General features: G+C 40.1%; 1 protein-coding gene across 4 annotated transcripts in view; it reads right to left on the bottom strand.

Moving 5' to 3' along the window:
• ADAMTS12 (ADAM metallopeptidase with thrombospondin type 1 motif 12) overlaps positions 1-21,572 on the bottom strand; it is a 170,971-nt gene that overhangs the window by 99,585 nt on the left and 49,814 nt on the right. For all 4 annotated transcript variants that reach the window (XM_067315167.1, XM_067315168.1, XM_067315169.1 and 1 more), the window contains exon 3: positions 4,025-4,199. In XM_067315167.1, coding sequence (XP_067171268.1) covers positions 4,025-4,199 — 175 coding nt within the window. The remainder of the gene's footprint in view (positions 1-4,024; positions 4,200-21,572) is intronic.

The raw sequence follows: 21,572 nt of genomic DNA, 5'->3' as shown, positions 1-21,572 counted from the left end.
AACACAAGAAGGTCAACGTGCCATACTCAGATGTCTCACTAACCTCAAACCAGGATGCCAAAAGAACTGGTACACAAAATCACAAGGCTCAGAGCAAGAATTTTTAAAAATCAGATTTTTCTGAATGACCTTATGCTTTGATGTGCCCTTTCAAAATGATATTTAATGACCTGCAGTTAAACCCAAACAGGAAGAAATATCTTCATTCTTGATGAAAACCCTGATTTTTCATTTCAGCCAGTAAGATGAAACTTTATTCATCAAATTCACACATAGCGCTCAGCTCCCTTCTCACATAGCACATACTTCCCTTTCAGAAGGTTTGCTCTTGCAGGTGCCCAACGCTTCTTCAGACATCAAGCTGAAGATCTTAAGCTAGAAATCCAGAAAGAGTGGCAAAATCAATTAGTAGGCGCTGGAAGAAGCTTGGTTTGAATAACTTGACCAACCTAACCACCATGTGCCTGAAGCAATGATAAAAGTCTTAGCAACAAGATCTTCCTTAGTCCTCTTCCACATTTCTCCTTTGCTCACTGCTCTCCTCAGCAAAGAGGAGAGGTCTATGAACATGTTATTCACTGCACAATTCCAGAACATCCTGGGAACCAAAGGAGGCAAAGGTCCTGTGGAAAATGAGTATGCAATCATTTAGTTTAAAACCATATTATATTGTATTCACAAAAAAAGGGCCAGGTTAAGGTTATGTGATATTTCTTAGTTCTGTTAGCTTTATACAGTCTTCTAGCGATTGCACAATAGTGTGCGACTTCCTAAGGCCTTGAAAAAGCAAAGCAAAAAATGGCTATCAAAGACATCATGTTAACATACTCGCAAATGAGGAGTAGGGTTGGAACCTGGAAAGCCACCACCCAGCTTTTTGCTGGAAGCAACAAAAGATTAGGGAATGTTTGGGGTGGGTCTGTTCTGATTAAATAGGGGTCTCTATAGTTGATTAAGGCTTCTGTAAAGTCACCAGAGATCTGGTCAATATAGTTAATGGAGTTTAGGGAAAGATTCATCCAATTCGAAACAGACAACCGATTTCATTAGATGAATTGAATCCTAAACTCCAAGGCCGTATTGGACAGCTGACTTAGATACAGATCTCCACACGGCAGACAATTCCGTTTAATTGAGATGAGTCCTGCCCTTGGTTGTCTATTCAGGCTCTGGAAGAGAATGTGGAAGAGAGCATATTTCTCACTCTGCAGTCCATGGACATCTAAGCTATCAGGAGATACTCTATGAATTGAAAGATTTTTTTTTTCTTTTAAAACATGTACAAACCTATTTCCAAATCATCACTACATTTTAACTCAAGTAAAAGAAGTGTTTCCTTGTCATAATTCTTAGAAATGGCTCAATTGTCTTGGCTTAAGTGTAAAAAACAAACAGAATCAGAGCTCAGACAAAAAAAGCAGACGCTCCATATGATAAATCTCAGCCCACAATGTTAAAATATTTGATTCCGAAAACCAGGTCTTACAAGAGATACAGCAGTCAATTCTTCAGCAATTACTCCCCAACCCAATGAAAGCAAGCTGGGACTTGGGAATACATAAGAATGACCATGATATTAAAAGCTATAAAATAGAATTTGTTTCTACAATTAAATGCAAAGTTCAAATTAAATTAATTTTGCTTTAAAGTGATCCCAAAAGGCATTAATCTGGGCCATCCGCGATATCGTGTGAGCATATCAGATTTCTGACATCAAACTTAACAGTGTGAAGTGCTTACAGTTTTCAAAAGAGAGAAGAGTCAACTTACCACCTTTAAAACCAATTTATGCACCAAAGGTCCCCCACAGCCTGTGTGGCAATGATATTTAGTACAGAACACAATAATTAACTCGCTTTCCTTTTTTGTTCCATATTCCACCTTTAAGAAGAGCAACTGCTCTTTTAACAATGCATAATACAAACAGCAAATGATGCTGACTTATTTCTTACCTTTTGTACACTTGTTGAAGAGTCGGCTACAATAGAAGTGAAGTAAAAAAAAGCCAAGAGTTAAGGCCATTATAGAAACCAAGGACTGTTACATCCTGTCACACAAAGGGCAAGAACGTCATGAAGGAAATGCTTTCTTTCCCCCACGCACTTTTTCATACTTATTACTTTTGTGAAAGTCAAGAAGATTACTGCTTGACTGAAAGCAGACATTACCTGTAAAGTCTGATCAAGTCAATTAAACATAGAAACATAAATGATTATGTATTACATTCTTAATTCATAAGATACTTTCTTGTAAGCCTGGAGTATCATGAACATATTTTTGCTAGTAGTAGTTTTGTCACATGAGAATGAATAACATCAGACAGAGCTTAAATTCAAAAGCCTAGTACAGCAAACTTAGCTAGTCAAAGTGATGAAAACTTAGGGAAGTTATGCTCAACTTTTTCTGACATCCAGGTACAGCCAGTCTGTTTCTGTCTTATTCTGCAGTAATCTGAAGGAATATACCAGGGTGACTCAAACTACCCAAAGTGATCACACAGCCTGATCCCTTGTATCTTCTATCTCCTCTCTGTACTTAAAATTATTGCTTACAGATATTATTCATGCAAAAAGAAACCTGGGAGACAGTAGGCAAGAACATTTTCTCATTCATCACAGGCAAATCCAGACTGATTCCTCTCATTTATCCCAGCAGTCATCAGAGAAAAATAAAATAAAATAAAATAAAATAAAATAAATCAGAGAGCTATTTTAGATTTAAGTTGAAACAGGCGCCAATGTTAGATGCTGATGGCTTGTCAATTTTAGGCTTCGTTGTCAAGCAAGTAGACACATTTTGTAGCTGATAAAAGATAACAAAGAACATTCATATTCATTCTTACAGCATCCCTTATCATGGCCTAGCCAACATCGCTACAGATTTAATAGCTCCCCCCTAACCACCAGCCTTCTAGTTTCCCCCAACTATCAGTTCACGCTGCTTTTTGCCAGCAAGCAGTAAGTGCCATCCAGGCCTTTGACTAGAATGTGGTGGGGGCTGAGCTGTTGTTTGCTTCTTTTACTCATCAGTTAGCATTACGCAGCAGTAAAAATTCAGCAGCAGTCATGACTGAGCATTAAAATTTCCTATATAGCCTTTTTTTTACCCCTGGAAAAGAACCAACTTACTTTAACCATTAACTTGTGAAACAGACGCACAGACACACATCCCTTAATATTCTGCAGCTCCTTTTGTATGTAACTTGGGATTCATCTCTTATGTTATTTATTCATTTTCCCTACCAATACAGTACCTTTACTAATGTTTTGTGCAGACTCAGTTTGAAGGCTGAGGTATCAGAGAATCAAAACAATATTTCTAAGTTTTTGTTATGAAATCAAATACATGATTTAACTAATGAATTAAAGGAATACATTTTGTAATCAGGAGATGCTAACTACCCTCCAGACGTGTTCCTCATTCCAGGTCTAATAGGTTTTTTTTCTCAAATGACATTGGTGCAATAACACTCAACATTATGTAAGTCATTTTTACCTATGCTTCTACAAAAAAACACTTTGCTATTTATGCCTTTGATACGACAGTGTACCCCACTTTCAGAACAACCAGCTGAAAGTCTTCAAATATTCTGGTAACAATCACAGAGAACGTTGAAATCCTAAAATTAAACCACAGATTAGAGGTGGGCAATTTTATGTTGAGGAGGGCATTTGTATGGAGTGAGACTACTTTGTTAAAAATAATAATGACTGCAGTTCTTGTCATCCTGGAACTATTCAAGTCAAATTCCCTGAATAGTTTTGGTTGGAGAAAAAAGTGAGTAGAAAGGATCAGGGGTGTCAAGACCATGAAAGACCATATTCCAGCAGTGATAAGGGAGACTTGGGTTCACATTCTCAGAAAGAAACACAGAGGTGTTTTGACTGAGATACTCCTGTTTTCTATACTATTTCCAGAATTTAAACAAGCCTGGCAGAAGGAAAGGCATAGACATATAAATAAAATAAAAGCTGCTTGAAAAGATGCAGAAAGCGAATAGCCAGAAATTCAGAAATATTTATACCATTTAATCCACATGCTTGTTCTTTCTCCACAGGGATCGCCCGTCTTCTCCTTAAAGCATTTTGAAGGATATCCGCCCCATAGATAACATGGGGATGAGGTGCTCCCTCTTTCTGTGGATGCTTTTTAATGGGCTCAATGAAGTAATCCCCATGGGGCAAATGGAAATATCCAGTCTGAAAATAAGCATAAAATAGTTAATCTCTATTGTCCAGTACTGGAAGTCAAAAAGAACATAGACTCTGTTCACATCACTATCTCTGAGCTTTTCTCTTAAGGCAGCCATTACACTGCAGCATCAAAATATGAAAACAACAGGTTTTCAGCATTTATTTTGCTGCATACATAAAGGTTGCTTTGTACCTCACAAAGGCATAACAGGCTAAAGGGGAATGTAAAAAATATCTTTTCTCTAATAACTTGGAATCCAGTTTATTGAGGCAAAGGTTCCATATTTGTACAAAGCTGCTGAAAGGTCAAAAGTTAATTAGTCACACACGATGCACTAGAAAGAGTTGCGTCTTGTTCTTCTGGCTTTTTGTATCTCTTCCCCAGAGAACAAACCCTGAATAGAAGCTATTTCATAAATGGAAAGTATAATTCTGCTCCTAGCTGAAACTCCATGGTCAGATTATACAACACTTCAGACTCGATGAGCTGTGTGGTCCACTCGCGTCTCAAGAGTGCAAAAACCTTCTGGCCCCAGGCTTTCAGTGGAACAAGCAAGCAGCTGTTCACACATTTTAACAAGCTCTTGTGATCATAAAATAGACCTGCATAGCAAAGGCTGTAAACTTCTCATGCTACAAGTTCTGTACCAAACTCCTGACTTTGACTGAGCAAGAGGGCCTTTGATATCCATCTGGACTACACAGGATTCATTCACATCTCCCTCCCCTGTGACCTAAGGGATGGATTTGACAGCTGGACATGGTCTCAGTCCCTTGTGTCCTTGTTAGCATTTTTTGCAGGGATTACTAACTTTGCAAGAGCATTGTATAGCCCTTCCACTTTGGCATACATTATATATATATATTATATATATATATATTTAGCACAGAGCAGTGCTAAATCTAAAACAAAGGCTCTACTAACAACACAGTCCTGCCTGACCCACACAGGGCACCTGATGGGAGATTAGGCATCTCCCTCTTGTGGCTTTTTTTCCCCTCTTCAGCTTCTCTCATCAGTACAACCTTCTTAACTTGCTCTGGGGCAGGAAAACAGAACAGAGACACTGCTTCTGCAGCTGTTGTATTCACAGAATGGCGGAGGTTGGAAGGGACCTCTGGAGATCATCTAGTCCAACCCCCCTGCTCAAGCAGGGTCACCTAGAGCACATTGCACAGGATCGCACCCAGGCGGATTTTGAATATCTCCAGAGAAGGAGACTGCACAACCTCTCTGGGCAACCTGTTCCAGTGCTCTGTCACCCTCACAGTGAAGAAGTTTTTTCCTCATTCAGACTCACAAGGATAGAAACAAGAACCCCCCTTTGAAAATCCACAAGTCTTACAGTTTCCCTGGATAGCCGGGAAAGCCGGTACATGAGTGAGGGGAATTGGGAGATCATGGGAATGGAGGAAAAGCAATTCTTAAAGAATAAGCAACAATGGGCTATGCATTAGCAGCCCACAGGTAGCTCAGTGAGAACTCCACATAACCTGCTTGAAAGTCCCTCCCAACAGATATCTTTTACCTCCACTCTGATTGCCACCAGCACAATACGTCCCACACCAAATTTGTCCAAACATGAAACTTTGACTGCCTTTTCACAGAATCTCTATCAGTTCCTAAAAGTAGAAACTCTTTCCTGCCAGGTTTCCTTTGCAAGTGAAAATTTGAAAGTCAGAGGTTGTCTTTGGTTTGAAGCCTTGGTTAAACCCATGCTGTTTCACAGGTTCAGGACTCAGTCACAAAGGTTTGCTGTTCCTGTTGGTCTGTTTTCTTTTTCTTTTTTTTCCCCCCCCTTTTTCTCGCTGTCTCTCTTTTTTTTTTTAATAAAAAAAAAAAAGGAATCAAGCCTTCTAATTCTTAAACATGAAACCAAAAAAATTCAGGTTGCTTTTTAAATTATAAATCAAGGCTACTTGAGTCTGAGGTGCACTACAAAAGCAACAAATCCCATGTTCAGAATGGATAAAGATGTCAAGCAAGCACGAATCTATAGAGTAAGAAAGTTCAGTAGATGTGGCTTTCCTGCTGCTCAAGGAATCAAAGTATCAGTACAAATCCTTGCCCAGTTCTTCTCATTCCACAGGAACTCAATCCTTCTTTGATACTCTGAAAGTCTGGGTCACTTTGACCTACTTTTTCTGTTGTGTTTTTAACTCAGAATCAGCAGGAACTAGCTATTTTCACTGCAGACCCCAACTTTGTAAGGCAGGTTGATTAGTCACTGGGTTATTGTGTCAAAGTTGCATCTGTAAAAGAAAAGCAATCATATAAAAATGGTTTATATAAGTAGCGACCTCATTTCCAAAACTTCTCCCTATCAACGCTTGCATGTAAAAATTCAGCTCTCTATCCACACTTTACAAGGCAAGATAAACAGACATTTATCATATTCCACATTGTGCACACATACAAAAAAACAGCAATAAAGGTTGTCCAATAAGCCACCAAACAGTTAATACAGAACATGACCTCAGACATCTCCATTAATTTTTTTTTTTAAACATTATTGTTTTTCAGTATAGAACATCTGTTTTCTCAGTCTTACGGCTTTTTTGCCATAGCAACTCTGTCCCAAGTCATCTCTGTTCCAATATACCCACAACACCCCAAACCACCTGGGACTCTGTGGACATCATTTGTTAAGTTCAGCAGTATGACCTTACTACCCCATCCACGTGAGGTAGAAATCCTACCAGCCTTCCTCTAGATCAGGGATGAACCTAGGCGTGTTCCTCCTGTCCTCTGCCATAATTGTTCACCTACACTAGCGCTTATACTGTTCTTATCAGTGTCATCACAGCACTTTCCAGGAGTACATATGGTTCCGCGACTCACTTCTATCACATGCTCTTTGTTCCTTCTGTGGGTGGATAACTGAACATGCGAAGCAGCGACGCAGTCAGCAGCACTGTGCTTCTTTGTGCTGTAATTACTACCTTCCTACTTGTCCCCTCTTTGTTATGTGAGGCAAGGTCCAAAAGACACCTCCTGTACTTTTTGGAGGAAAAGGGAAAGCTTGTGATGCTCCTTAATTCCTAGAAGTGGCCATGTCTGTGTGTCAGATCTTTCCCAAAGAAAGCCACCTCAGACATGAATAACTTTCACATGGTAACTTTGTTCTTTAAAAGACGCTGCTGATAACAGCCGGAACTTTTGTATTTGTTGGCTACAGATTACTGAAATTTAGGAAGGTAAAGACTGATGATGAACTCAATGTCCATAGGAAAGTCTCTTTAGATGCATGAAGGAGAAGTCTCAGGGTCCATCTGCTCAAGGAGACACTCTAGACTTTGCAGAGTGTCATCAGCTCACAAGTTGACTTGTCACAATTGCAATTTCTTGCACAGCTCCTGACACCGTGCAACTAGCAGAAAACCTCTACTATTGAAAAACATTTACACTCCTAGAGTGGCAAAACTAAGCTAGAGATAGAACTGCTACCAGCTCAGAATAAACCAGAAAGAACCCGAAGTACCTTTTTAGGTGTCACACAGCTCTTCATGGTTGGCTTGGCAATACTGTTGGGCACAGCCACACAGTCGTTTCAGGCGTGCTCAGCAGCAAGCACCATAAGCCAAAGCAAATTTAGAGAGGCTCTCTCCCTTTCCAGCATTCACTGATGCTAAGCACCCCTTAAATATACTTTCAAATACTTCTCTCTTTGCATCAACTCCATGCCATTGTGAAAGCACACTCAAATTATCAGAAACAGAACTGCAGTTCAGCAACAGATTGCACTGGAATATATCATACTACCTTCTACATATAATAATGTTGTTGCCATAACTGTACGTCCTTGCTTAATATCAGTTCAACAGGATGATGGGAAAATGGACCAGCCATTTGGAACCAAACCTGAGGTCACTGTAGGGTTATGATCCAACTAAATCCCTAAAAATCCCTCAATCCTTTGTTTTCCTACTGACAGCACAATATTCCACCCCCTCCCCCCCCCAAAAAAAAGAAAAAATACAGCACAAGCCTTACTGTGGTCACAGATTCCACCCACCAGTATATCTACAAAAAAAGATTTAACCCTCTCTCATCCCCCAGAAAGAGACCTGAAACCATGTAAAAGCAACCATGCCTTGCACCCTACACATCTATCTTACTTAAAACTTGTGCCCAATGCAGAGTTCTGACATGTCCTTTAGTTCAGTGTGGACATGATAAAGCAGCTAGGACTCATGCCCTCATCAGGACTTCCTACCACGCTAGATTCACATGAAAGTGGTCCAGAAGCCAAACCTTAAACCATTTCACTGAGCTCCAACATGGGCTGTTGAAATTTTGTTCTCAGAAGTTTTCTGTAATTCTGCTCACATTCTGCCTTATCTCCAGTCTTACCTTTACTGGCATCTATTTTTTCATTGCCTATCTGCTTAGAATAAAATTTAAAAACACAAAGGTTACCTGCTACTAAAACCTCTCTGTAAACAGATCAAAAAGTCTTGAAGGATGAATCAGCTTGTCTTTCATTTTCATTAGCCAGACACATCACTCTGGTAAGAATACCCAAGCAGCTTGGAGCATGCTGACCCCATGCATTCTGAGAGCTACTGGAGATGCAACATGATATCCAGGATCCATGCACTGCCAGTGATCTCTAAAGATGCACAACAAGTAACTACAATAACTGGTAGGAAAGAAGGTAGCATTTTATATCCATTCACTTAAAATGTCTTAAGTCCAAATAGCTTGAGGTGGCTTAAGAAAGCTGTAGAAAATTGTTTCCCTTTTTTTGCACAACACTGATTGCCTGGGCTGGTTATAACACTGCATGTCAGCTAAATTCAAAATTGTTGTTGGCTTAAAATTGCCAGCAATGTAGAAACATGGACAATAAGAAATATTATGTAGGTACGAATTTAGCATACTTCAAGACAGAAAGCAAGCTCAGGAGTGGTAAACCTTTTGGCATAGACGTATCCATTGGTATTATGCCTGTGACTGCAGGGGTAACTTAAGAGCAATACTAAAAATGTGTATTACCCCATATCTTCTAAAAAACCTGTAAAAAGTTATGACATGCTCCACTTTCATCATCTACAAATGGCTGCATTGCATGCATGAGCTTATCAGGAAAAGGAAAAGATACAATAATTAGTTCATGTGAAAGAGCATTGGATAGATCAATTCCGGAACCTGCCTCAAAACTTTCCCTTATTTCTAGTACCACGCAATTCTTAAATGCCTAAAAATGTTTGCCAGTTCCACTTTCAAGCTGCAACAAGAACAGGAGATGACACCCTCCAGGAGAAAAGCTCTTCTCACAACTGTTCCTAGAAGTGAAGGGAAGAGAAGTATGGGAAACCTTGCAAGAGAGATCACTCTTATTTCTTGCCAACAGGGCAGATTTAAAGTTTACTTATTGCAATTAACAAACGAACTTTATCCAACACTAACTCAGCTGTCACATATGACAGTGCATTATTTTACGATTTACAAGTTGCTGGAGAAGATTTCTTCCGTCTCAAGGTCAGAAGTTCACTGCTCTGAACAATTACAAAGCAGTTCAGTCACAAGGCTTCTTAAATTGTTCTCTTTCCATAAAGGCTTTCCACAGCAAGAAATGCGTTGCCTACACCAAATAGGCATCGGTAGGTCTTCTAAAACAAGATCCTCAATCTTTGTTTTGTATATCCTGAAAGTATTTTATTCTTGACCGATTAGCTGTCATGGAGAAACAATGATTTTCATTCCTGCCCAGAATTATAAAGAACAGCAGACACAGGCTACACACTTAGTCATACATAAGAAATTTATCAATTAAATGATATATCAGCTAGAAATAGAAAGACCCCATATTTTATCAATAACGAATAGAATTATCACACCTTTAACTCTGAGAAATGTGGATGTGTTAGAAATAGCCTATTACTACAAAAAAAAAAAAAAAGAATACTTTGCATTTCAAATGCTAATCTTCCCAGGGAAATATTTTTTATGAATTTAATTTCCTGCTGTCTTAATGAGAAGCACGACACCTGTGTAAATTTATGGGCAAGCCAAATCAGGATATCACAGCGGCAAACATTGCGCTCATCAGTGCTGCTTGGGATGAAGCAACTGTAAAAGTCTGCTTCCAGCATGCAGATGTGCTTTCAACCAGCTTCCATACCACTTTCATTACTTGCTGAACTAGCACTTTGCACTTGCCCTTTGGTTCCTCATAGGCTACACACTGCGAAAGGAAATAATGAGACCAAATGGAAGAAAACATCAACAATCTCAGCATTAAATTTACTTCATAGCATTCAGAAGTGGCAAAATTCTCTTTGCTGTTTTAAGTGTTTCCTTAGATTTGCTCTTTATATTTGTTCTTTCCTGAGTTGCAAATATAACAGCAAACATTTTTCATTTAGAAGTCCATCAGATTTCAAGCTCTGTATACACATAAGATATGCATTTTTTAGGATATCCATGTTTGATGATGCCACTATTTCTGAGTGCATTCACACAGCCTCCTCATAAATGAGCCTCATTATGAAAGCCTCATCATAAATAAAAGAGCCTTATTTATGCTCATTGCAAAATCCAGATTGCAATGTTTAGTTTTTACCAGGAAAAAAAAAATGCTTGAAGCAAAGTTTCCATCATTTAAACTTCTTTATGAAAAACTACTGCATAAAATGGTAATAAAAATGGCCAGAAAATGGGGGGTTTCCTCATTGCCTACCACAGAAAATTTACCACAGAATTTTTTTCTCGTCATTTTCTTTTTTCCTTCAGAAAACCTCCTACAAATTCTGACATATTTTTGCCAGAAGTGTCTCCCAGAGAGTATTTGGAAAAGCTGTCTCATTGTTCCATAAATTTTTAGTTCAAGTGCCTCTTCCCCCATCCCCATCCCCCCCCGCAGAGGCTCCCTGGACAGACTGCACCTCCCACATGCATGGTTCTCATCATGAGGCAGTACTAAAACATTTCTGACTCAAGATTTTCAGCCAACTTTTTTGATTTTCAGCAGAAATTTTGAGTTTTCCAGCAGAGAGCAGATATTTTTCACAAAATATTTATTTGGATTAATTGAAAAGATTTTTTTAAAAAAAAATTTTTTAATCAGAAAAATAGTTTCTGGCAGAATTTTCTCAAACAATCCCACACAAGAAACTGAAGCAGAGGCTTGTGGCAAGGGAAAAGGCAGCTTGTAGCCTCAGCTAAGTTTTGCAGCGCTATCCCAGAAAGGAGGGGTTGGAATTAGTGGGAGTATGGGGCCAGAGGGTAGAGGCTCCCAAACCGCTGTGAGCAAGACTCAAACTTCCAATCTAAATCCATATTACTGATTATATTGACAATAATGCCAAAAAAAAAAGAAAGAAAAAAGAAAAAAAGAGCAGGATTTGTAGCAAAAACAGTGTGTTGCTCACCCAAACAGACTGCAATATTTCTGACAACAGGGCAGCCACAGACTCTGAAAACATGGAGAGCTTTCAGAAATGAAGTGATACAAAAATGAAAAGAAAAGATGCTGGGTTTACCCTTGAGTACTTTGCCCTGTTTGCTTATCGCAACTGTAAGGCATGCTAAGAGAATTTCAGTTGAGTAAGAGAATTTTCTTATCAAAAGGAAAAGTTTGTGCTGCAGGAAACAGATGTATTCCCACATTCTTTACCAGAGAATTTAAGCCTCAAATAATCAAAATCAAACTGGTGAAATAAATTATCTGTAAACATTACAACATTACACATGCTGAGTTTATTTTCCTTTTTCAGCCTCTGATTTAATTGCTTTCTGTGTGTTGGCTTCTTTTCCCCCCCCCCAAGGATATTTCTACTTTAGTCATGATCTGATGCTATCTCAGCCAGAACCCAAGCCCAGTAACACGAGGGTCCAGGCTAAATTTTCACCAACTTCCTCGTGTTCGGCTAGAGCTGCAAAAAAACGCACCTGCCACCCGGCTGCTCAGGCGAAAGTGAGGAGATTGAAATGTTGATTATCTTTTAGATGTCAAGAAATTTGGCACGAGTCTTTTGTGCATGTCGTCCACAGAAAAGGCCAACACCCCAGCTCTCAGAGTCTTACAGAAAGCAAGGATGCTTGCAGCAGGCTTTGGTGAAGAAGGTGCTAAGGCAATGGAACACAGCCTTATGGTTTAACATTGGTTTGGTCCAAAATTAAAACAGCTTATTTTTAAGATGACAAGGTGAGTGGAGAAGGATCCTATCGCATCAAAACATTTTACGCTCTTTTGTCATGCTTGCTGGCTTGCACATTTTAGAGGCAAACCAGAAATTAGGCAGAAATATGCAGAGTGAGGCCCTGCACAACGTAGGCTCGGAAAGTTCAATCAGACCCAAAGGAGGAAAACAAACGAAAGAAAATTAGTGCAAAACCAACTTTACAGCACATTTGCAAGATGGACTTTTCTGTCAGAAAATAAGGTATCAGAGTGGGGAGAAGTGTCCAATATTCTCCAGTTCTTAGGTTCTTAACAGTCACACCTCAGTCCTGGATACGTCAGAGAGAACAGTCTTCCTGGCTGGCGACACAACCTGAGCAAAAGAGAGGTCAGCACGGGTGTCTATAGGGTCATATCTGTCAGCTAACATACAACCATTTACAAGACATGAACCACCCAGCTGAGAGACTTTGCAGAGAATCATTTCGAGCGCGCTTCAGTCCACTGTGAGAAAGTGAGGATGATGAGGAAGCACTTATCTTCACCAAGGTCCCCTCCCCTTGTTAGGCATCTCCTCCAGCATGTTCTCAACAGGAAACACGGGAGGAGACAGAAATACTTGGAGTTACAGCATCAGCTTGCTGGGGACCACACTCCACCCCATCTCTTCTTTTCACTGGATTTGAGCAGAACAAACCCCTTTCTCTTCCCACAGTTGAGCAGAGATGGGGACTTTCATTCAAGTTATCTAAGAGACATTTAAAGGAGCTAAGATAACACCACATTAAAATTCCACCGTTTATATAAATGGGCAAGAAAAGCAGACAGCCCAAATCCTGTGTTCATCTGTTCCTTTGCAGTGCCCCAGGAACGGCTTGCCAAGGAATACTGATAGTCAAGAATGATTTTGAAAGTAGATCTCTAACCCACTGTGAGCTTTGTATTTCTTACGTTCATTTACATTACAGGAAATTCCTTGTAAAACTGGAATGTTCTTTGGGAAGTTGAGCATACTCACATAAAAGAGTAGAACTCAGAACACATAATTTTAAAAGACATCTTTGTTCACAGTTCAAGTCATGGCTTCCTCTATTATCAGTCTTTATCACCTATCCTACTACCCTCATTTGTATTGACTCTATGCTGGTTATATTTGGAAGGGTCAGTCTGTAATCTCGTTTATGCATGCCCTTGTTGATACTCTGTTGGCCACTGCTAGATTTGCATCACAGAAATATTTTGTCTTTTCTCTCATGATAGAAGCTCCCTAAATGAAAGACGACAATTATTATCTGGCTGTGAAGTTGCTTAGAATCTCATTAGTTTCTGTACAGGCTTCTGCTTTGAGACCTCCAGTATTTCATGAGGAACATGAAAAATAGGTGTTTTCACAGCTTCTACATCTCTAACAGTATCACAGAGCCCCAGTAGCTGTCACTTCATGTTGTGCAGTTCCCAGAGCTCCCATCTGCTTCCTTCCATATTCTCATCCTCTGCTTTTTGAAATATATCCTGTTTGATCTGCTTAAGCCAGAGCTGTTCTCCTTTGCTCCATCTAAATCTCAGACACACCATTAAATTCAAACAGGGAAAAAATTTATTGTCCTTTAGCAGAGATACAGTAACTGTCCATTTTTATGGTTTTAAACTACAGCAAAGATGACATTTAATAAATCTTATACAACTTTCAGCGCTGCTTAAATTGAAACAAGCCTATGTTCGCTACAGGCTATGAGCACCCAGCAGAGAGATAGCGTGGCACAGCTGACTCGTAATCCATTAACTTGATCCCAGTTTGAGCCCTTTTTCTATTTGCCATTGTGATTTCCACACTACAGCTGAGAGAGGGACTCCCAAGGGCTCTCTGAAGCCCAGAGCACTCCTGGGATCTGGGACACCTTTCGTCAGCACTTCCCTTGTTGTTCGATTACTGACAAGTCCACTCTGTCTTTGGAGAGGGCAATGTTGCAGCCCTTGAGGCTGCCTCGTCTGCCCAAAGTCAGCAAGGCGACATCCCCACCAGGACAGGTTGAGTGGGCAACAGCTTGCTTGTGCCCCGACCTGTTCACACAGCAAGTTAGATCATCCTCAAGTGTAAGCCACCTGCAGAAGTCACTCCCTGGAAATATCAGCTAGGTCACCCTGGAGCACTCCATCAGGCAAGGAATATGAAAAAATAGCTGATACAGCCTCGAGCTCTACTTCAGGGTGAATCTAATAGCAGTTTAAATTCAAATTAAAAACCCAATCAGCTTTGCTCCCCAGCCTGCAGGACCCATGCTGGCCAATAAAAAAGAAAAAAAAATTGTGTTACTAAAGTGTTTCACTCTTCTTCCTACTCCCTCCTCTTCCCCTCTATTGCAAACCACTTGTGTACTGGAATATTGAGAAGTTTTAATGGCAGCTTGTGCTACAAAAAAATATGAGCTTTTTCTCCAGGTGCAGGCGCCTTACTTTGACTATAGTCACAAGAAGTTGAGATTCTTGCAAGTTTTGCCTTCATTTGGGATCCAAAAACAACTTGGCAGGTGTCACTGTTCTGAGAGAAGACAAAAAGATTGCTCAGTTCCTCCAAAAACAACTTTTAATTTGGAAGGGTGGGAAAGAGCAGCAGCTGCTTTATTCTACAAAAACACTCCTGGAACATCAAATTCATATCTTTCTAATTAAGCTTGTTCAGAAAGCACTGTATTCAGGGGGCTCATATTGTCCAAATACTTTTTTTTTCCTCATTAATCTCAGAACAGTCTCTTGTGAACATGGAAATAAGCATTTTAAGAATGGTTCGTACTTACCAGCTTTTGAAATTCCCTTTCAGACTTTTGCAAAGCTCTGAGTCAGAAGACAGTAAACTTTTACAATTCGCAAAGCAGATCAAGTTTGAATGTTTAAAACCTACATAACACTGAGGAGTAAAGATCTAAAGATCTAAACACCAGAGAGGTAAGAGGTTCCTCACCTCAACTTTGCTTTCCAGTAACAGTGCAAACGCAAACAAGAAGATCCACAGAACGGATGCAATCTCTAATCCTAGCGATAGAAAGTACCATGACTGTTTTGGCTTCCTCTTCGCTTATGTTCTAAAACTAATTTCAAGCTAGTGAGCATGACAATGGCAGTCTGGGAACTGGCACAATGATAACTGGCAATTACAACAGAAAGGCTAAATTTCTGCCGTCCTGAGCCAAATCACATGTCACTCATTCGGCTTTCCCTGTTATTTCTGTCTGCTTGAGAAAGGAGAGCTAGTTGATTTTACGATGGCATCTGGCACAACACCCTAACATGACTCCCTGGCCCTCCTTCAATGTAGTACAAGTTCCAGGTCCCATGCACCCACAGCAGAAGGCTGGTCAGATTCAGCACTGAATTCAGGTCATTTTAAAGGTATAGAGCACTTAAGTTGCTCCAAACTTGATTTAAATTCCCCTTGAAGCTTGAAATCTGATTGAAATCCATTTCTATTGATACAACAGGCACATTGTATACACCAGTATATCACCAAAGTTATCTGCATGTGTGAAACACTACAGCTGACAGGCAGCAGAATATTAAGTCTCTCGAAGGAGTAGAATCTGGAAGCACAGGTCACCTCTCTCAAGTCATAAAACAAAACAAAAAAACCACACCACCACCAGCCTGCAAAGCAAAACAAAAAAAAAAACCAACAACAAAAAACCTCAATCCACTCACACTCAAGCCTCAGCTCAAAACTTGGCAGGATTTCAATTCAGTGAGAACCAAATCAAATGAGAAGCTGATACAAAACCAATAACTGTGTAAGCTACTTTTGTGTAGACTAGCATAAAATATCTACTATTAATTCCAAGTCCCTTTTGATAAGGGAGAGCTGGATCTGATGAAACACCAACAACCTCCCACGAGGTGCTGAATACTTTCAGCTCCTACAGAAGCCAGGGGAATTCAGCATGTTCAGTGTTTTCTAGAGAAAGGCTTAGAGAGAATTTTATGCCTCTTCAGGCCCAGCCTGCCCAGGAAGAGATGAGCCCACGTGGCTGCACCGGCCTCCTGGGGAAGGACAACCAGTAGCCCTTCTAAACAAGGGTTCTCATGGCACACACAAAATAATAATATCAGATTAGGGGATTTTCCTGTAACATGTAGAACTGTCCAGGTGAGAAAATGATAGCGTGCTGACAGCGGCATAGGGCAAGCACAAAAAAAGCCTGTTTTGTGCAGTTCTGCTGTCATGAACATTTGTGGCAAGAAAGTTTCTCTCAGTGCCAAGCTAAAAAAGTCTTCTAACCAAGCATCTGTGGCACATAAATTTAAAAAAAGTGTTTATGTAATGTAAAAATGAGGTGAAATTCCCAAGAGATCAGTGCTCTGGAGACGCACCAAGAAAGCGAACTTTGAGTAGGTCACTGGGCCAAGCAGTCACACAGCATGCGATAGCGCGGCTGTATTGAAACAGATGACCAGTTGCACTAACGCAGTGTCCTCAGGGAGGTTAGATGGCAAGCCTCTCCTTGCACAAGAAATACCAAGTAAGGCACAGGGAATGAAGGGGCAGCCCCTCTTTCACACCACTGCCTCGACTTTCTGGAGGGCAGATTTGACTCAGAAGATTGGCCCAACACCCAAGGACTTGACAGAATCAGAGATGGTGGCTAGGGAGGAATACAAGAATATCTTCTCCCATCTCTTCCCATCAACATTGACATCCAGGTTACATTTGCAGCAATAAGCCTCCTATTTCAGGCTTTATCTGTCACTCTGCATTGAAATCAGTCAGAGCTTTTACTGTAACTATAGACAGCACTGTAACAAGCCCCTATGTCCAAATCCAGCAAATGTACAATTTGCATACAGTTAGCTATACTCACTAAACAATACCCAAGAAAAATGCATGTCAACAAGACCGGGGCTTTCTTTTTTGTTTAAAAATTATATGAACAATTCTATCAACCACTAGCAAAATGATGTAAAATTACTATATATTTGGGAAAAAAAAGAAAAAGAAAAAAGAAATGAACACGCAGAACAGGAAATCAGAGCAGAACAGGATTTGACAATACAATTTTATAAATCCATGGCATGCCTACACATTGCACTCTTCATACAAGTTTTGGTCCCCGATTCTAAAAATAGTGCAACAGAATTGGAAAAAGTACACAAAAGGGTGATAAGGCTAAACAAGGCTACAAAGTAGCTTCTGTACAATGAGCAACTGAAAAGGCTGAGGAAAAGAGACAGAAGGGAGGCAGCAAGTGGCACAGAGAAACTGGAGAGGGAAACATTTTTTGCTGTCTCTTCCAGCACGCAAGCTAGGCAGCTTTAAAGAAAGCTAGCAGGCGACAAAAGATAATTCTTTTTCACCCAAAACACTTAAGCTGAGGGAGCATTTGCCACAGAAAGCTGCAAAGGGGAAACGTTTAGAGGGGTCCTAGAAGTGGCTGGACAAATCCAGGCAGGGAATATTAATCTAAGGCTGTTAAACAGAAAAATACCACCTACAGCTCAGAGACAGAGAGCATGCCAAGGACGGTCCCTATGTTCTAACTCTATTCTTAGGTCTCCCTGGGCACCCAGTGTTGACCACTGTTTCCTTCTGAAAGTCAGTTGTTACTCAACAAAGCCAGGGGTCTGGCAAAATAACACTTTCCACCAACACGGGAAGCACAAACCACAATCTTCTGCGTAGGTGCTTCCTTTGTAGGAGTTTTTTCAGTAGAAAAAGCAGCTTTTTTGGTTGTGTGCTTAGCCTTCTTGGTTTCTTTCACAGCCCAAGAGGCCCCTATCGTGCCTTTCATGTTCTGGTTTCCGGTTTCTTATAGCCGTAACATCAGCTCAGGATGACCAGAATTAATCTTCTGGGACTTTGCAGCAGAGGACGAGCACTCCTTTATCTCTTCAGACTAGCTGTTCTTTCCCGAGACAGAATATGGGGCAGGCTGGACTTCTGGGCTGACCTGGTATAGCCGTATGTCTTGCATCTTTACGCAAGCAGCAACCCCTTCTCAGGGACACGCTTTTGTCTTCTGGCATAAAGAAAATATCTTTGTTGTGCAGCTCAACCATGGAGATCAAAGGGATAGATTTCGGGCTAAAAATGATGAACTTGGGACTCATTTTAAGTGTTTTGATATACATACGTTTCTTCTGTAGGATAGTTCTGTAAAAAAAAATTAGGTTTTGTCCATTGAAAAAGCTTTTATTTTGGTTTGAAACTGACAGATGAATTAGTCAAACAAAAGTGATTTTCACGAAAAGTCTGCAAAGAGATTACTTCTGTTATTTTCGAAATACAACATTTTTTGAAATAAGTGTTTCATTTTGTCTTGTTTAAAAGCAGCAGCCAGCCTTTTCAGTTTGAACACGGTATCTCTTAGCACATTGTGTTTAAAAAGAGAGAGACAATCTAGAGAAAAATTGGGCTGTTTATCTGCAACTATTTTTTTTTCCCCAGTAAAACTTTCGTGGGAACCAGGCAGGTGAGGAAGTGTATTCTGCTTTAGTAAAAGGATTAATTTGCTTTCCGTTGTCATCTTTTCTTTTCCTCAAAGGATCTTAAGTCTGCAGAACTGGCATGTTTTGAAATCCTCATTTTAGAACCTCTGAAAGATACATTATGACGCAAATCTCTTTTTAAGTAAAGAAAAAGCATAGATGTTCAGTACTTTCAAAAATTCAGCACTTTGTCTCTTTAGGATGGTAATACTTTTTATGAGAAATAGATTCAGTGATATATGTAAGTATGTAAAAAAAAAAAAAAAAGAAAGAAAAAAAGTCATATTCTTTTGAACAGATGTGATGCACAGATAAAAACCTTCCTGAAGACATGCTGTATGCCTGTAGAATAAAATGCTGTTCTGCTGAAAAAGTGAAAATTTACAGGACTCAAACCTAAAAGATACTAAGTAACTTCAATTCCTACTCAGAATGATTCTTGCTAGCTTAGGGATAGTGATAAATCAAAGGCTTGATAACAATGGAAAGAAATAAAAGATAATAAAGAATAGATCATATGCAGTTCTGAGACAATTTCAATGTACTTAAAGAATTCTTTAAATAGAGGTAGATTTAAAGTTTAAACTCTAAAAGCCACTTGTGTGTCACAGGACTGTTTCCAAATAAAATACTTTGGGAAGGAAGCCAGGACTGAATCAAAAATAATTTGTAATTCCCCCCTCACAAAGGTGAGCTCACAAAAATACTGTCTACAATGAGCAACTCATTCTGTTTTCACTATTAATAAGAAATCTTGGAACCAGAATTTTACTGCAGAAACCTTTACAGCTGAGATGACATTGTGACTTACCGAGGAATATGACGTTTTCAAAACTGGGATTTTCCTATAGGATGATGCCATACCATGACGAAGGCAAACTGAAATGCTGTCACTGAAAAACAATGCTTTTGCACTAGCCAAGGAAAAGCTAGTTTTGTTCCCTCCTCCTCAAAAAAAGGAATGAAGATTTCCTCAAGCTGATGTATATCCCTGTCAAAGACATGTCTTTTCTCCTTCTTCCCTTGAAGAAGGAAAAATAGAAAACGAATACTGAACCCAATTCATCCCTGGCTGAACTTCATTGATTTATTTGCAGCAGGGACAGAACTGACTGCTTACATCTTAACAAACTAGGTGTAGCTTCCAAAGGCAATGAATAGTCCCCTCTAGGCTCATATGGGAAACACATGTATTGCTCGCCTCCCTTCTGCTATTTTAAAATATGCTTGATTTTACTTTATGGTCAATACTCGGCACATGGCTGCACTTAGAGATCCCTAATACGCATTTTGGATGAGAATACTTTCAAGGTAGGTTCTGCCAGAGCTGAGCTGGAGACACAGAGCTAGTTTAGAAGAACTGGCTGTTAAAAATCACCTGCAGTAGGCTTTTTCTCCCACCACGGCTGGCTGTTTTCCAGGAGCCGCGCCACCTACTCCTAGCTCAGGGCATAGGTTCTCCTCCACTTCCATACTCTGGCTCCTCCAAGAAAACAGTCGTTATTTGGCAGCACATTTCTGGATTCTGCTGATCCCCTTCAGGACACCAAGGCTCGCCACCGTAGGCATTAGACTTTGTTATGAAGCCATGACCCAAACTCCACAAAACCTCTATTTAGTGTCCACATCTAACCTGATTTGACACTGCCTTTGACTACTTTTGTTGTGAAGCATCTGGGACTATCTGGAGATGGGAGCTGTGTGCAGCTACTGAACAGACTCCAATTTTATCTTCAATCTCCTTAGCTGTCAGAGAGCCTTTTCAGAACGGCTCTTTCCATAGTGCAGCTTCAAGTCTCACCAATTGTGCTGTGAAGCTGCGGGGAAGCTGGTGGGATTTTCTTGTCTGCTGTTTTTAAACAATAATTCTGTTGATTCAGGAAGAATGCAAAGCAGTCACAGAAACAAGAAATTAGCTCTAGCTCCAGCATTTGAAAAGATGCCTAACTCTCGGCCACGGCAGTGTAAAGTGCAGAAAGCAAACAACGAAGTGAAGTATGCAGTCACACAAACAGCATAAAATCAAGCACACGTGAAACACAGGAATTATAAAGACTGCAGTTGGATACCCGAAATTAGAGGGAAAAAGAGCTGAGCTGTTGGGCACTACAGCTAGACTTGCACTGAGAAGAGAACTCTTAGCGCAGTAATTTTTAATTAACCACTGACTTTCAAGAAGCCGGCTGACCTCTGCTTGGCTCATTCTATCGACAATGCATAAAGACAAATAAGTGAGTCTAACTAAAATTTGCAGTCCTCCAAATGCAAGTTGTAAAACATATCCGATTTTAGCCTTTTTCAACCTGTAGATAGCTAAATATTTTCCCATACAGCCTTAAGTCCTTCAGAAATGTCATGCTCCAGCTTGCAGTAAGCATGTGCGCCTTTATATGAGAGAGGCAGAGAGACAAACACAGAGCACATGAGCCCATTTTTATCAATCATCTGTCATGGATCCTTCTGGCTTAAGGGAACCACAAGGATTTTCAGACAACAGAGTGTAAGTCACAACTCTGAATTACCTGTAGGACTAACAGGGCCAACAAGGTTGACAGGAGGCAGAATACTGGACTGCTGACACTAATATCCAACAGCAAAGCATGTTTCACTGGTGACACATACCCCCTGCATTTTTTAAGGGCTACTCACAGAATTGCTGCTGTTCGTCACTGGCTTTCTGAATTGAAAGCCTGAAAAAAATTCAGAATCAAATAGAAAACTCAAGTTTCTTTTTTTGAAAGAAAAGTCAGAACACAAAAATCTACATCGAACATACCAT

The sequence above is a fragment of the Apteryx mantelli genome, chromosome Z (assembly GCF_036417845.1).
Source record: "Apteryx mantelli isolate bAptMan1 chromosome Z, bAptMan1.hap1, whole genome shotgun sequence".
Taxonomy (NCBI): Eukaryota; Metazoa; Chordata; class Aves; order Apterygiformes; family Apterygidae; genus Apteryx; species Apteryx mantelli.
Note: the sequence above shows the minus strand (reverse complement) of the source record. Positions and strands in the feature narration are given on the sequence as shown.